Below are 13,455 nucleotides of genomic sequence, written 5' to 3' on the forward strand. Positions count from 1 at the left end.
GTGTGTGGTGAAGGATTAGATGGTGTGTGTCTCTAGGTGTGTGTGGTGAAGGATTAGATGGTGTGTGTGGTGAAGGATTAGATGGTGTGTGTAGTGAAGGATTAGATGGTGTGTGTAGTGAAGGATTAGATGGTGTGTGTAGTGAAGGATTTGATGGTGTGTGTGGTGAAGGATTAGATGGTGTGTGTCTCTAGGTGTGTGTGGTGAAGGATTAGATGGTGTGTCTCTCTAGGTGTGTGTGGTGAAGGATTAGATGGTGTGTGTAGTGAAGGATTAGATGGTGTGTGTAGTGAAGGATTAGATGGTGTGTCTCTCCAGGTGTGTGTGGTGAAGGATTAGATGGTGTGTCTCTCTAGGTGTGTGTGGTGAAGGATTAGATGGTGTGTCTCTCTAGGTGTGTGTGGTGAAGGATTAGATGGTGTGTGTCTCTCTAGGTGTGTGTGGTGAAGGATTAGATGGTGTGTCTCTCTAGGTGTGTGTGGTGAAGGATTAGATGGTGTGTCTCTCTAGGTGTGTGTGGTGAAGGATTAGATGGTGTGTGTCTCTAGGTGTGTGTGGTGAAGGATGAGATGGTGTGTCTCTAGGTGTGTGTGGTGAAGGATTAGATGGTGTGTGTCTACAGGTATCCCTCCACATTGACTCTGTACCGGTACCCCCTGTATATAGCCCCCACATTGACTCTGCACTGGTAGCCCCTGTATATAGCCTCCACATTGACTCTGTACTGGTACCCCCTGTATATATAGCCTCCACATTGACTCTGTACCGGTACCCCCTGTATATAACCTCCACATTGACTCTGTACCGGTACCCCCTGTATATAGCCTCCACATTGACTCTGTACCGGTACCCCCTGTATATAGCCTCCACATTGACACATTTACTCTGTACCGGTACCCCCTATATATAGCCTCCACATTGACTCTGTACTGGTACCCCCTGTATATAGCCTCCACATTGACACATTGACTCTGTACTGGTACCCCCTGTATATAGCCTCCACATTGACTCTGTACCGGTACCCCCTGTATATAACCTCCACATGACTCTGTACCGGTACCCCCTGTATATAGCCTCCATATTGACACATTTACTCTGTACCGGTACCCCCTGTATATAGCCTCCACATTGACACATTGACTCTGTACTGGTACCCCCTGTATATAGCCTCCACATTGACTCTGTACCGGTACCCCCTGTATATAGCCTCCACATTGACTCTGTTAGAGGCTCAGTGCTACTACAGGAAGTGACGTTAGAGGCTCAGTGCTACTCCAGGAAGTGACGTTAGAGGCTCAGTGCTACTCCAGGAAGTGACGTTAGAGGCTCAGTGCTGCTACAGGAAGTGACGTCAGAGGCTCAGTGCTACTACAGGAAGTGACGTTAGAGGCTCAGTGCTACTCCAGGAAGTGACGTCAGAGGCTCAGTGCTACTCCAGGAAGTGACGTCAGAGGCTCAGTGCTACTCCAGGAAGTGACGTTAGAGGCTCAGTGCTACTACAGGAAGTGACGTTAGAGGCTCAGTGCTACTCCAGGAAGTGACGTTAGAGGCTCAGTGCTACTCCAGGAAGTGACGTCAGAGGCTCAGTGCTGCTACAGGAAGTGACGTCAGAGGCTCAGTGCTACTCCAGGAAGTGACGTTAGAGGCTCAGTGCTGCTACAGGAAGTGACGTCAGAGGCTCAGTGCTGCCCCCTCTGAGTATCAAGTTGTTTGTTTGCTGCGCGACAGATTATTATTGTTATTATTTATTCAGCTCAAACTCGGCTGATCATCTACATAGTGAACTAACAGGAAGCAGCGTCTTTTTCATCCATCATTATTATTAGTATTGTTATTGGCTGAAGCGCCTGACGTGGATGATTGACAGGTGAGTTACCAAAACCTCCCAGGCCAGAGAGAAGCCCTGACGTGGATGATTGACAGGTGAGTTACCAGAACCTCCCAGGCCAGAGAGAAGCCCTGACGTGGATGATTGACAGGTGAGTTACCAGAACCTCCCAGGCCAGAGAGAAACCCTGACGTGGATGATTGACAGGTGAGTTACCAGAACCTCCCAGGCCAGAGAGAAGCCCTGACGTGGATGATTGACAGGTGAGTTACCAGAACCTCCCAGGCCAGAGAGAAGCCCTGACGTGGATGATTGACAGGTGAGTTACCAGAACCTCCCAGGCCAGAGAGAAGCCTTGACGTGGATGATTGACAGGTGAGTTACCAGAACCTCCCAGGCCAGAGAGCAGCCCTGTAGGTCCTCACACACACATGACTGTGTACCTGTAAGTTGTGTCTCTCCAGCCTCAGCTCTAGAACATTGTTCTGTTCTTCCAGACGTTGTCGCTCTCCCTCCAACTCCTCAATCTTCAGCCTGCCGACACACACACACGCGCACGCGCACACGCACACACACACACACACACACACACACACACACACACACACACACACACACACACACACACTCCTTAGATGAATGAGCTCAATAGTGATCATGATTCTGAGTGTAATGAAGCGGTGTGTCCCCATTAATGAACTGAATGTTTGTTTTGATATCCAGACTGTAGTGAAACAGAGACACTAATCACAACGTGTGTAATTGATGGTAAAGTGTGTGTGTGTGTGTGTGTGTGTGTGTGTGTGTGTGTGTGTGTGTGTGTGTGTGTGTGTGTGTGTGTGTGTGTGTGTGTGTGTGTGTGTGTGTGTGTGTGTGTGTGTGTGTGTGTGTGTGTGTGTGTGTGTGTGTAGCCTACACGGTGTAGGTAAGTGGATAGCAGGTGTGTGTCAGTCCATTGTGATGTAAACATATCGTTGTCATGACGACATGAACACCATCTAATAGTAATTTAATGACCCAAGATAACGAGATAAAACACCAAGAACGCTTCATACATTCTAATGTTCTTCATTCCTCAGTTGTGTGTTCCATAGTTCTATATTCTACAGTTCTGTGTTCTATATTCTACAGTTGTGTGTTCCATAGTTCTATATTCTACAGTTGTGTGTTCCATAGTTCTATATTCTACAGTTCTGTGTTCTATATTCTACAGTTGTGTGTTCCATAGTTCTATATTCTACAGTTCTGTGTTCTATATTCTACAGTTGTGTGTTCTATATTCTACAGTTGTGTGTTCCATAGTTCTATATTCTACAGTTGTGTGTTCTATATTCTACAGTTGTGTGTTCCATAGTTCTATATTCTACAGTTGTGTGTTCCATAGTTCTATGTTCTAACGCTTGGTGTTCTATTCATGGGTTACATGTTAACTGACAATATTGTTTTGAACGTTTGTTTTGGACTGACGCCCGACTGAGCATTATTCTCAATACAAAGTCCATTAACGCTGATGAAGATTTATCCAAAAGTAAATTATAGTGGCTAAGCAATACAACCCCATTCTGAAGGAGACACATCATTAGTAGGAAAACCTCTGGTCGTCGTTATGATGTCACAGATTGACATTAGATGCAGCATAACATCTGACCTCCATCTCTTCCTCTATCGCTCCCAGTGGACCTCACATCCCTCTCCTCCTCTTCTTCACCCCCCACTTCTCTATATACCCTCTTCTCGCAGCCACTCCTACTCTTCTTCACCCCCCACTTCTCTAACTAACCTCTTCTCCCAGCCTCTCCTCCTCTTCTTCACCCCCCACTTCTCTATATACCCTCTTCTCGCAGCCACTCCTACTCTTCTTCACCCCCCACTTCTCTAACTAACCTCTTCTCCCAGCCTCTCCTCCTCTTCTTCACCCCCACTTCTCTAACTACCCTCTTCTCCCAGCCTCTCCTCCTCTTCTTCACCCCCACTTCTCTAACTACCCTCTTCTCCCAGCCTCTCCTCCTCTTCTTCACCCCCCACTTCTCTAACTAACCTCTTGTCCCAGCCTCTCCTCCTCTTCTTCACCCCCACTTCTCTAACTAACCTCTTATCCCAGCCTCTCCTCCTCCCTCTTCACCCCCACTTCTCTAACTACACTCTTCTTCACCCCCCACTTCTCTAACTAACCTCTTCTCCCAGCCTCTCCTCCTCTTCTTCACCCCCCACTTCTCTAACTACCCTCTTCTCCCAGCCTCTCCTCCTCTTCTTCACCCCCCACTTCTCTAACTACCCTCTTCTCCCAGCCTCTCCTCCTCTTCTTCACCCCCCACTTCTCTAACTAACCTCTTCTCCCAGCCTCTCCTCCTCTTCTTCCCCCCCACTTCTCTAACTACCCTCTTCTCCCAGCCTCTCCTCTTCACCCCTCTTCTCCCAGCCGCCTGGCCCCACGCGCTCCCTAGCAACCCACCTGGCCCCCAGCACTCCCTAGCCAGCCGCCTGGCCCCCGCGCTCCCTAGCCAGCCGCCTGGCCCCCCGCGCTCCCTAGCCAGCCGCCTGGCCCCCCGCGCTCCCTAGCCAGCCGCCTGGCCCCCCGCGCTCCCTAGCCAGCCGCCTGGCCCCCCGCGCTTCCTAGCCAGCCGCCTGGCCCCCCGCGCTCCCTAGCCAGCCGCCTGGCCCCCCGCGCTCCCTAGCCAGCCGCCTGGCCCCCCGGGCTCCCTAGCCAGCCGCCTGGCCCCCCGGGCTCCCTAGCCAGCCGCCTGGCCCCCGGGCTCACTCCATTCTCTCTCCTCTCTCACACTCCACTCTCTCTCCTCCACTCCATTCTCTCTCTCCTCTCTCACCCTCCACTCCATATAGTATGGTACTTCACCTCTCTGCTGGTGTTAAGTGTGTGAGTTACCGGAGTGTGTTGACTTCCTCGTTCGTTGCTAAGGGGATGCCCTCAGCGACGGAGTCTTGCTGCTTCTTCATAACCTCCAGCTCCAACTCCATCTAGAACACAGAGACACACATTTAGTAACCCAGACTAACATAAAAACAGACCCAATCACTCCGATGCCTTCCTCTCCCCCCCCCTCCGGCCCCCTCTCCCCCATCTCCCCCCCTCCGGCCCCCTCTCCCCCATCATCTCCCTCCCTCCGGCCCCCTCTCCCTTCTTCCACCTCCCTCCGGCCCCCTCTCCCCCATAATCTCCCTCCCTCCGGCCCCCTCTCCCTTCTTCCAGCTGACCATCTCTCCCTCTCATATATTCCACCTCCCTCTCTATACCACTATTCCCTAAACAGACAGCACAGTGGTGCATCCCCCTCCATCTGTCTCTCCTCTGATGGAGACTAATCAATGAAGGAGATGCCTGGGTAACAAGGGAAGAGAGGAGGAGAGGGACGCGGCTCGTGATTCAACACCACTCAGACACACACAATGATACATTCATTCATTCCTCTCCCTCTTCTGTCTCTCCTCAGACAGAGAGGTAATCACAAGGTGGAGAGATGAGAGGGTGTGTGTGTGTGTGGCGAGACGAGATGATTTCACACGTGCCACTTCCCATCACCACGGCAATTGTGACGTTGCCCTGGCAACAGGAACAGCCAAGTGTGTGTTATAAACGACCGCCGTCTAGGAAAAACACGCTTTATTTCACAGGGTGTGTGTGTGTGTGTGTGTGTGTGTGTGTGTGTGTGTGTGTGTGTGTGTGTGTGTGTGTGTGTGTGTGTGTGTGTGTGTGTGTGTGTGTGTATACACTCACAGTCTGTACTTGTAGTTTGAGGGCCCCAGCCTCCTCTTGGGCTTTAGTCAACAGAACCTGCAGAGAGGGAGAAAAACACCACTTAGACAAGAGGTAGGTGTGTGTGTGTGTGTGTGTGTGTGTGTGTGTGTGTGTGTGTGTGTGTGTGTGTGTGTGTGTGTGTGTGTGTGTGTGTGTGTGTGTGTGTGTGTGTGTGTGTGTGTGTGTGTGTGTGTGTGTGTGTGTGTGTGCGTGTGCGTGTGCGTGTGCGTGTGCGGCAGGCAGAGAGAGGAAGACTGGTAGATAACCAAATATTCTATAACAGCCTCCACTCTTGCTTCCATGCAGCCACAAGAGCATTAGTGAGATCAGGCACTGATGTTGGGAGACCAGGCCTGGCTCGCAGTCAGGGATCTGTGCAGGATAGTCAAGTTCTTCCACATCGATATCGACAAACCATTTCTGTATGGATCTCGCTTTGTGCGCGGGGGTATTGTCATGCTGAAACAGGAAAGGGCCTTCCCCAAACTGTTGCCACAGAGTTGGAAGAAACAGAATTGTCTAGAATGTCATTGTATGTTGTCGTGCTAATATTCCCCTACACTTGAACTAACGGGCTCGAACTGTGATAAACAGCCACAGACCGTTATTTATCCTCCACCAAACATTACAGTTGGCACTTTGCATTGGGGCAGGTAGCGTTCTCCTGGCATCCGCCAAACCCAGATTCGCCCTTCGGACTGCCAGATGGTGAAGCGTGATTCATCCCTCCAGAGAAGGCGTTTCCAGAGTCCAGTGGCGGCGAGCTTTACACCAGTCCAGCCACGAGTGCCATTGAGCATGGTGATGTTAGGCTTGTGTGCGGCTGTTCGGCCATGGAAACCCATTGAAGCTCAGATCACGTGGTTTACCACCCTGCGTGAACACGGCTCTGGGATACGAATAATAACATCAGCTTGGAAACCAGACAGCTAATGTTAGCTAGCTAGCTAACAGTACACTGTAGCTTGAAATTAAACCACTGTGTCAAAATTAGAAACGTGTAATATCTGTCATTGTGATGATGTTGCTTCCAGAGGACAGTTTGGAACTCGGTAGTGAGTGTTGCTGCCAGAGGACAGTTTGGAACTCGGTAGTGAGTGTTGCTGCCAGAGGACAGTTTGGAACTCGGTAGTGAGTGTTGCTTCCAGTGGACAGTTTGGAACTCGGTAGTGAGTGTTGCTTCCAGAGGACAGTTTGGAACTCGGTAGTGAGTGTTGCTTCCAGAGGACAGTTTGGAACTCGGTAGTGAGTGTTGTAACAGAGGACAGTTTGGAACTCGGTAGTGAGTGTTGCTTCCAGAGGACAGTTTGGAACTCGGTAGTGAGTGTTGCTTCCAGAGGACAGTTTGGAACTCGGTAGTGAGTGTTGTAACAGAGGACAGTTTGGAACTCTGTAGTGAGTGTTGTAACAGAGGACAGTTTGGAACTCGGTAGTGAGTGTTGCTTCCAGAGGACAGTTTGGAACTCGGTAGTGAGTGTTGCTTCCAGAGGACAGTTTGGAACTCGGTAGTGAGTGTTGCTAACAGAGGACAGTTTGGAACTCGGTAGTGAGTGTTGTAACAGAGGACAGTTTGGAACTCGGTAGTGAGTGTTGTAACAGAGGACAGTTTGGAACTCGGTAGTGAGTGTTGTAACAGAGGACAGTTTGGAACTCGGTAGTGAGTGTTGCTAACAGAGGACAGTTTGGAACTCGGTAGTGAGTGTTGCTAACAGAGGACAGTTTGGAACTCGGTAGTGAGTGTTGCTTCCAGAGGACAGTTTGGAACTCGGTAGTGAGTGTTGCTTCCAGAGGACAGTTTGGAACTCGGTAGTGAGTGTTGCTTCCAGAGGACAGTTTGGAACTCGGTAGTGAGTGTTGCTTCCAGAGGACAGTTTGGAACTCGGTAGTGAGTGTTGCAACAGAGGACAGTTTGGAACTCGGTAGTGAGTGTTGTAACAGAGGACAGTTTGGAACTCGGTAGTGAGTGTTGTAACAGAGGACAGTTTGGAACTCGGTAGTGAGTGTTGTAACAGAGGACAGTTTGGAACTCGGTAGTGAGTGTTGTAACAGAGGACAGTTTTGAACTCGGTAGTGAGTGTTGCAACAGAGGACAGACCATTTTTACAAGCATTGCACTTCAGCACTCTGCGGTCCCGTTCTGCTGAGGTTGTGTCGCCTACCACTTCACGGCTGAGCCATTGTTGCTTCTAGATGTTTCCACTTCACAATAACAGCACTTAAAGTTGACCAGGGGCAGCTCTAGCAGGGCAGAAATTTCACAAACTGACTTGTTGGAAAAGTGGCATCCTATGACGGTGTCACGTTGAAAGTCACCAAGCTCTTCAGTAAAGGCCATTCTACTGCAAATGTTTGTCTATGGAGATTGCATGGGTGTATGCTCAATGTTATACCCCTGGCAGCAACGGGTGTGGCTGAAACAGCCAAATCCACTCATTTGAGGGGGTGTCAACATAAGATACATACATGCACAGTTGAAGTGGGAAGATTACATACACTTAGGTTGGAGTCATTAAAACTAGTTAACATACACTTAGGTTGGAGTCATTAAAACTAGTTAACATACACTTAGGTTGGAGTCATTAAAACTAGTTACCATACACTTAGGTTGGAGTCATTAAAACTAGTTAACATACACTTAGGTTGGAGTCAATAAAACTAGTTAACATACACTTAGGTTAGAGTCAATAAAACTAGTTAACATACACTTAGGTTGGAGTCAATAAAACGTGTTTTTCAACTCTACAAATGTCTTGTTTTAACAAGTTATAGTTTGGGCAAGTCGGTTAGGACATCTACTTTGTGAATGACAAGTGATTTCTCTAACAATTGTTTACAGATAGATTATTTCACTGTATCACAATTCCAGTGGGTCAGAAGTTTACATACACTAAGTTGACTGTGCTTTTAAACAGCTTGGAAATCTGCATCATGAGGAAGGAAAACTATGTGGATATATTGAAGCAACATTTCAAGACATCAGTCGGGAAGTTAAAGCTTGGTCGCAAATGGGTCTTCCAAATGGACAATGACCCCAAGCACTTTCAAAGTTGTGGCAAAATGGCTTAAGGACAACAAAGTCAAGGTATTGGAGTGGCCATCACAAAGCCCTGACCTCAATCCTACAGAACATTTGAGGGCAGAACTGAAAAAGCACGTGTGAGCAAGGAGGCCTTCAAACTTGACTCAAGTACACCAGCTCTGTCAGGAGGAATGGGCCAAAATTCACCCAACTTATTGTGGGAAGCTTGTAGAAGGCTATCCGAAACATTTGACCCAAATTAAACAATTTAAAAAGGCAATGCTATCAAATAATAATTGAGTGTATTTAAACTTCTAACCTCCTGGGAATGTGATGAAAGAAATAAAATATGATTTATTTAATATCTCTCTACTATTATTCTGACATTTCACATTCTTAAAATAAAGTGGTGATGCTAAATGACCTAAGACAGCAACTTTATCCAAGGATTAAATGTCAGGAACTGTGAAAAATGGAGTTTAAATGTATTTGGCTAAGGTGTATGTAAACATACGACTTCAACTGTATATATGTGACCCGATTCGGGAAACTAGGCCATGTGCAGAGAGAGGAGTTCAGATTGGTCCGGCCTACAGAAGGGTTCTGCCTATGACCTCGTCAGTCTGTGTTGGTAATCCTCTATGAAATGTAGTGTAGAGGAGCTGCATAAGTGTTGCTCTCCACTTTCTGAAGGATCAAGTTTTGAAAATCAGTGGAATTAGAGCATGACAGCTAAAGAGATGGAGAAAACACCTGTCTCCGGATTACATCTTCAAACTAAGGGGCAAGCGTGGCATGGCATTCCTGACAGGGAGACGCGTCCATCATGCATAATGATGTATACAGGTAAGATAGTTAGCTACATTTTCAGATATTACACGTTTCTAATTGACAGAAAATTGTTTCATTTCAAGCTAGTGTACCGTTAGCTAGCTATGTAATGTTAGCTGGCTGGTTCCCTAGCTGACATTATTATTTGTATCCCAAAACCATTTACTTTTCTAGTTAGGAGCCTGATGTTAGCTAGCTAACATTCAACCTGGTTAGTAAGCTCCCAGCACTGTGGCATTGTTGGCACTGTGTTCATTGTTGTTTAACTTCTCTAGGGTAGGGGGCAGCATTGGGAATTTTGGATGAAAAGCATGGCCAAATTAAACTGCCTGCTACTCAGACATAAAAGCTAGAATATGCATATAATTAGTAGATTTGGATAGAAAAAACTGAAGTTTCTAAAACTGTTTGAATTATGTCTGTGAGTATAACAAAACTCATATGGCAGGCAAAAACCTGAGAAAAAATGTCAACAGTCTTAGGATAGGATAAGTAATCCCTCTCACCCCCCCCCTTAAGATTTAGATGCACTATTGTAAGTGACTGTTCCACTGGATGTCATAAGGTGAATGCACCAATTTGTAAGTCGCTCTGGATAAGAGCGTCTGCTAAATGACTTAAATGTAAATGTAATGTAAATGTCTTTAGAACCTTGTTTGAGGCTTCAACTATGATGTGGGGGCGAAAGAGAGGGGATTGAGTCAGAGGTCTGCCAGAGAGGCATGAGCTGACCACGCACGTTCACGTGATAGTTAGCTTGTGTTCCATTGCAATTCTACAGACAAAGGAATATTCCGGTTGGAACATTATTGAAGATTTATGTTAAAAACATTCTAAAGATTGATTCTATACATCGTTTAACATGTTTCTACGGACTGTAACGGAACTTTGACTTTTCGTCTGCACCTAGTGATGTCGCCTCATGATTTTTGATTACTGGGCTAAACACACGTGAACAAAAAGGAGGTATTTGGACATAAATGGACATTATCGAACAAAAACAAAAATTAATTGTGGAACTGGGATTCCTGGGAGTGCATTCCGATGAAGATCATCAAAGGAAAGTGAATATTTCTGATGTTATTTCTGACTTCTGTTGACTCCACAACATGGCGGATATCTGTATGGGTTGTTTTGGTCTCGGAGCGCCGTACTCAGATTATTGCATGGTGTGCTTTTTCCGTAAAGTTTTTTTTTAAATCTGACACAGCTTTAAGGAGGTGTGGATCTAAAATCCCATGCATAACAGTTGTATCTTTTAGCATAACATGAAACATAACATGTTTATTATGAGTATTCCTGTAAATTGATGTGGCTCTCTGCAAAATCACCAGATGTTTTGGACCTGCTGAATGTAAGGTGGCAATTTAAACTCAGAGTTTTGGATATAAATATGAACTTTACCGAACAAAACATACGTGTATTGTGTAACATGAAGTCCTATGAGTGTCATCTGATGAAGATCAAAGACTAGTGATTAATTTTTTTATCTCTATTTCTGCTTTTTGTGACTCCTCTCTTTGGCTGGAAAAATGGCTGTGTTTTTCTGTGACTTGGCTCTGACCTAACAATCATTTGCCTTTTTGAAATCGGACACTGTGGTGGGATTAACAACAAGTTTATCTTTAAAATGGTGGATAAACTTGTATGTTAGAGGAATTTAAATTATGGTATTTCTGTTGTTTTGAATTTGGCGCCCTGCAAAGTTTCACTGGCTGTTGACGAGGTGGGACGCTAGTGAAACTGGGTTCTATCCTAGACAGGATAACCCCCTTTTCTCAATTTCCGCCTGTAGACATACCCTAATCTAACCGCCTGTAGACATACCCTAATCTAACCGCCTGTAGACATACCCTAATCTAACCGCCTGTAGACATACCCTAATCTAACCGCCTGTAGACATACCCTAATCTAACCGCCTGTAGACATACCCTAATCTAACCGCCTGTAGACATACCCTAATCTAACCGCCTGTAGACATACCCCAATCTAACCGCCTGTAGACATACCCTAATCTAACCGCCTGTAGACATACCCTAATCTAACCGCCTGTAGACATACCCTAATCTAACCGCCTGTAGACATACCCTAATCTAACCGCCTGTAGACATACCCTAATCTAACCGCCTGTAGACATACCCTAATCTAACCGCCTGTAGACATACCCTAATCTAACTGCCTGTAGACATACCCTAATCTACCTGCCTGTAGCTCAGTCCCAGAAGCAAGGATATGCATATTCTTGGTATCATTTGAAAGAAAACACATCTGCACTTTCACTGGCTGTTGACGAGGTGGGACGCCCCACGTACCCTAGAGAGGTTAACTAGCTAACGTTAACTGGTTGGCTCGTTAGCTAACGTTAAGTGACGTGTGTGATCTTACACCCTGTTTGCCTAGCTAGGTTCATTGTTTACCTAACTTGCTAGCTATATGTCTTAAACTAAAAGTGTACTGTTAGTTGAGCGCCAAGTGTTCGCTCCGAGAGCAAAACGAGATGGGTGGGGCTAAAGCTTAAGGTGTGAACGATGCTGAATGGGTGTAGACAAAGAAGAGCTCTTCACCAGATACCAAAACATTCAAAAATCATTTTCTCAAAAGTGAGTTTACAAAGTTGATCAACTTCAAAGCAGAATTAACACAATTTCAAATTCTGCTCCATAAGACCGAATCTAGGTTGAGACAGACAGACATCTAGGTTGAGACAGACAGACATCTAGGTTGAGACAGACAGACAGAGACACAGACAGACAGAGACACAGACAGACAGAGACACAGACAGACAGAGACACAGACAGACAGTCTCCATACCTCCATCTCTGTATTGTGGTTCTGAGTCTTGGTCAGTACATCTTCTGCCTCTCTGAGTCTGCGGCTGAGTTGAGGAGTGTAGTCACTAGAAGACAGCTCACTGTCATAGGACTCCAGGATAGCGCGCATCCCATCCCGCTCCTGGAACAGACACGGAAAGAGAGACAGTGAGGCAACTAAAAACATTGATTGAGGCACGTAGGCTTTTGTCATTAAACCATTTTTTTTAAATGTATTTAACGAGGCAAGTCAGTTAAGAACTAATTCTTATTTACAATGACGGCCTCCCGCCGGGCCAAACCCGGACGACGACGCCAGGCCAAACCCGGACGACGCCGGGCCAAACCCGGACGACGCTGGGACAAATGTGTGCCGCCTTGTGGGACTATGAGTGCATTTCACAACACTTTGGGTTGTGATCATATTATAATGCTTGTAGTGATAGTCACCAATCAACTGCATTACCCTGAAAAATAAATCAGAATGGAGATGCTAATGAATGGAGATGCTAATCTGGCTAATGGTGCTAACCATAGTACTATATCTGAATGTAGATGCTAATCTGGCCAATGGTGCTAACCATAGTACTATATCTGAATGTAGAGGCTAATCTGGCTAATGGTGCTAACCATAGTACTATATCTGAATGTAGAGGCTAATCTGGCTCATGATAGTACTGTATCTGAATGTAGAGGCTAATCTGGCTAACGATAGTACTGTATCTGAATGTATCAAGCATTTCGTTACACCCGCAATAACATCTGCTAAACACGTATGTGGATTTTTTTATTTATTTGAATGTAGATGCTAATCTGGCTAACGGCGCTAAGCATAGTCCTGTATCTGAATGTAGATGCTAATCTGGCTAACGGCGCTAAACATAGTCCTGTATCTGAATGTAGATGCTAATCTGGCTAACGGCACTAAGCATAGTCCTGTATCTGAATGTAGATGCTAATCTGGCTAACGGCACTAAGCATAGTCCTGTATCTGAATGTAGATGCTAATCTGGCTAACGGCGCTAAGCATAGTCCTGTATCTGAATGTAGATGCTAATCTGGCTAACGGCGCTAAACATAGTCCTGTATCTGAATGTAGATGCTAATCTGGCTAACGGCGCTAAGCATAGTCCTGTATCTGAATGTAGATGCTAATCTGGCTAACGGCGCTAAACATAGTCCTGTATCTGAATGTAGATGCTAATCTGGCTAA

At 46.3% G+C, this 13,455-nt stretch overlaps 1 protein-coding gene across 1 annotated transcript in view; it reads right to left on the minus strand.

Moving 5' to 3' along the window:
- The window catches only part of LOC124024619 (mitotic spindle assembly checkpoint protein MAD1-like), a gene marked incomplete at both ends in the record, with an annotated part of 66,911 nt that overhangs the window by 32,237 nt on the left and 21,219 nt on the right, over positions 1–13,455 (minus strand). Inside the window, 4 exons of the mRNA XM_046338512.1 lie at positions 2,272–2,362; positions 4,713–4,804; positions 5,562–5,618; positions 12,244–12,384. Coding sequence (XP_046194468.1) covers positions 2,272–2,362; positions 4,713–4,804; positions 5,562–5,618; positions 12,244–12,384 — 381 coding nt within the window. The remainder of the gene's footprint in view (positions 1–2,271; positions 2,363–4,712; positions 4,805–5,561; positions 5,619–12,243; positions 12,385–13,455) is intronic.

This window comes from Oncorhynchus gorbuscha, unplaced genomic scaffold (assembly GCF_021184085.1).
Source record: "Oncorhynchus gorbuscha isolate QuinsamMale2020 ecotype Even-year unplaced genomic scaffold, OgorEven_v1.0 Un_scaffold_1960, whole genome shotgun sequence".
In the NCBI taxonomy this organism is placed as follows: Eukaryota; Metazoa; Chordata; class Actinopteri; order Salmoniformes; family Salmonidae; genus Oncorhynchus; species Oncorhynchus gorbuscha.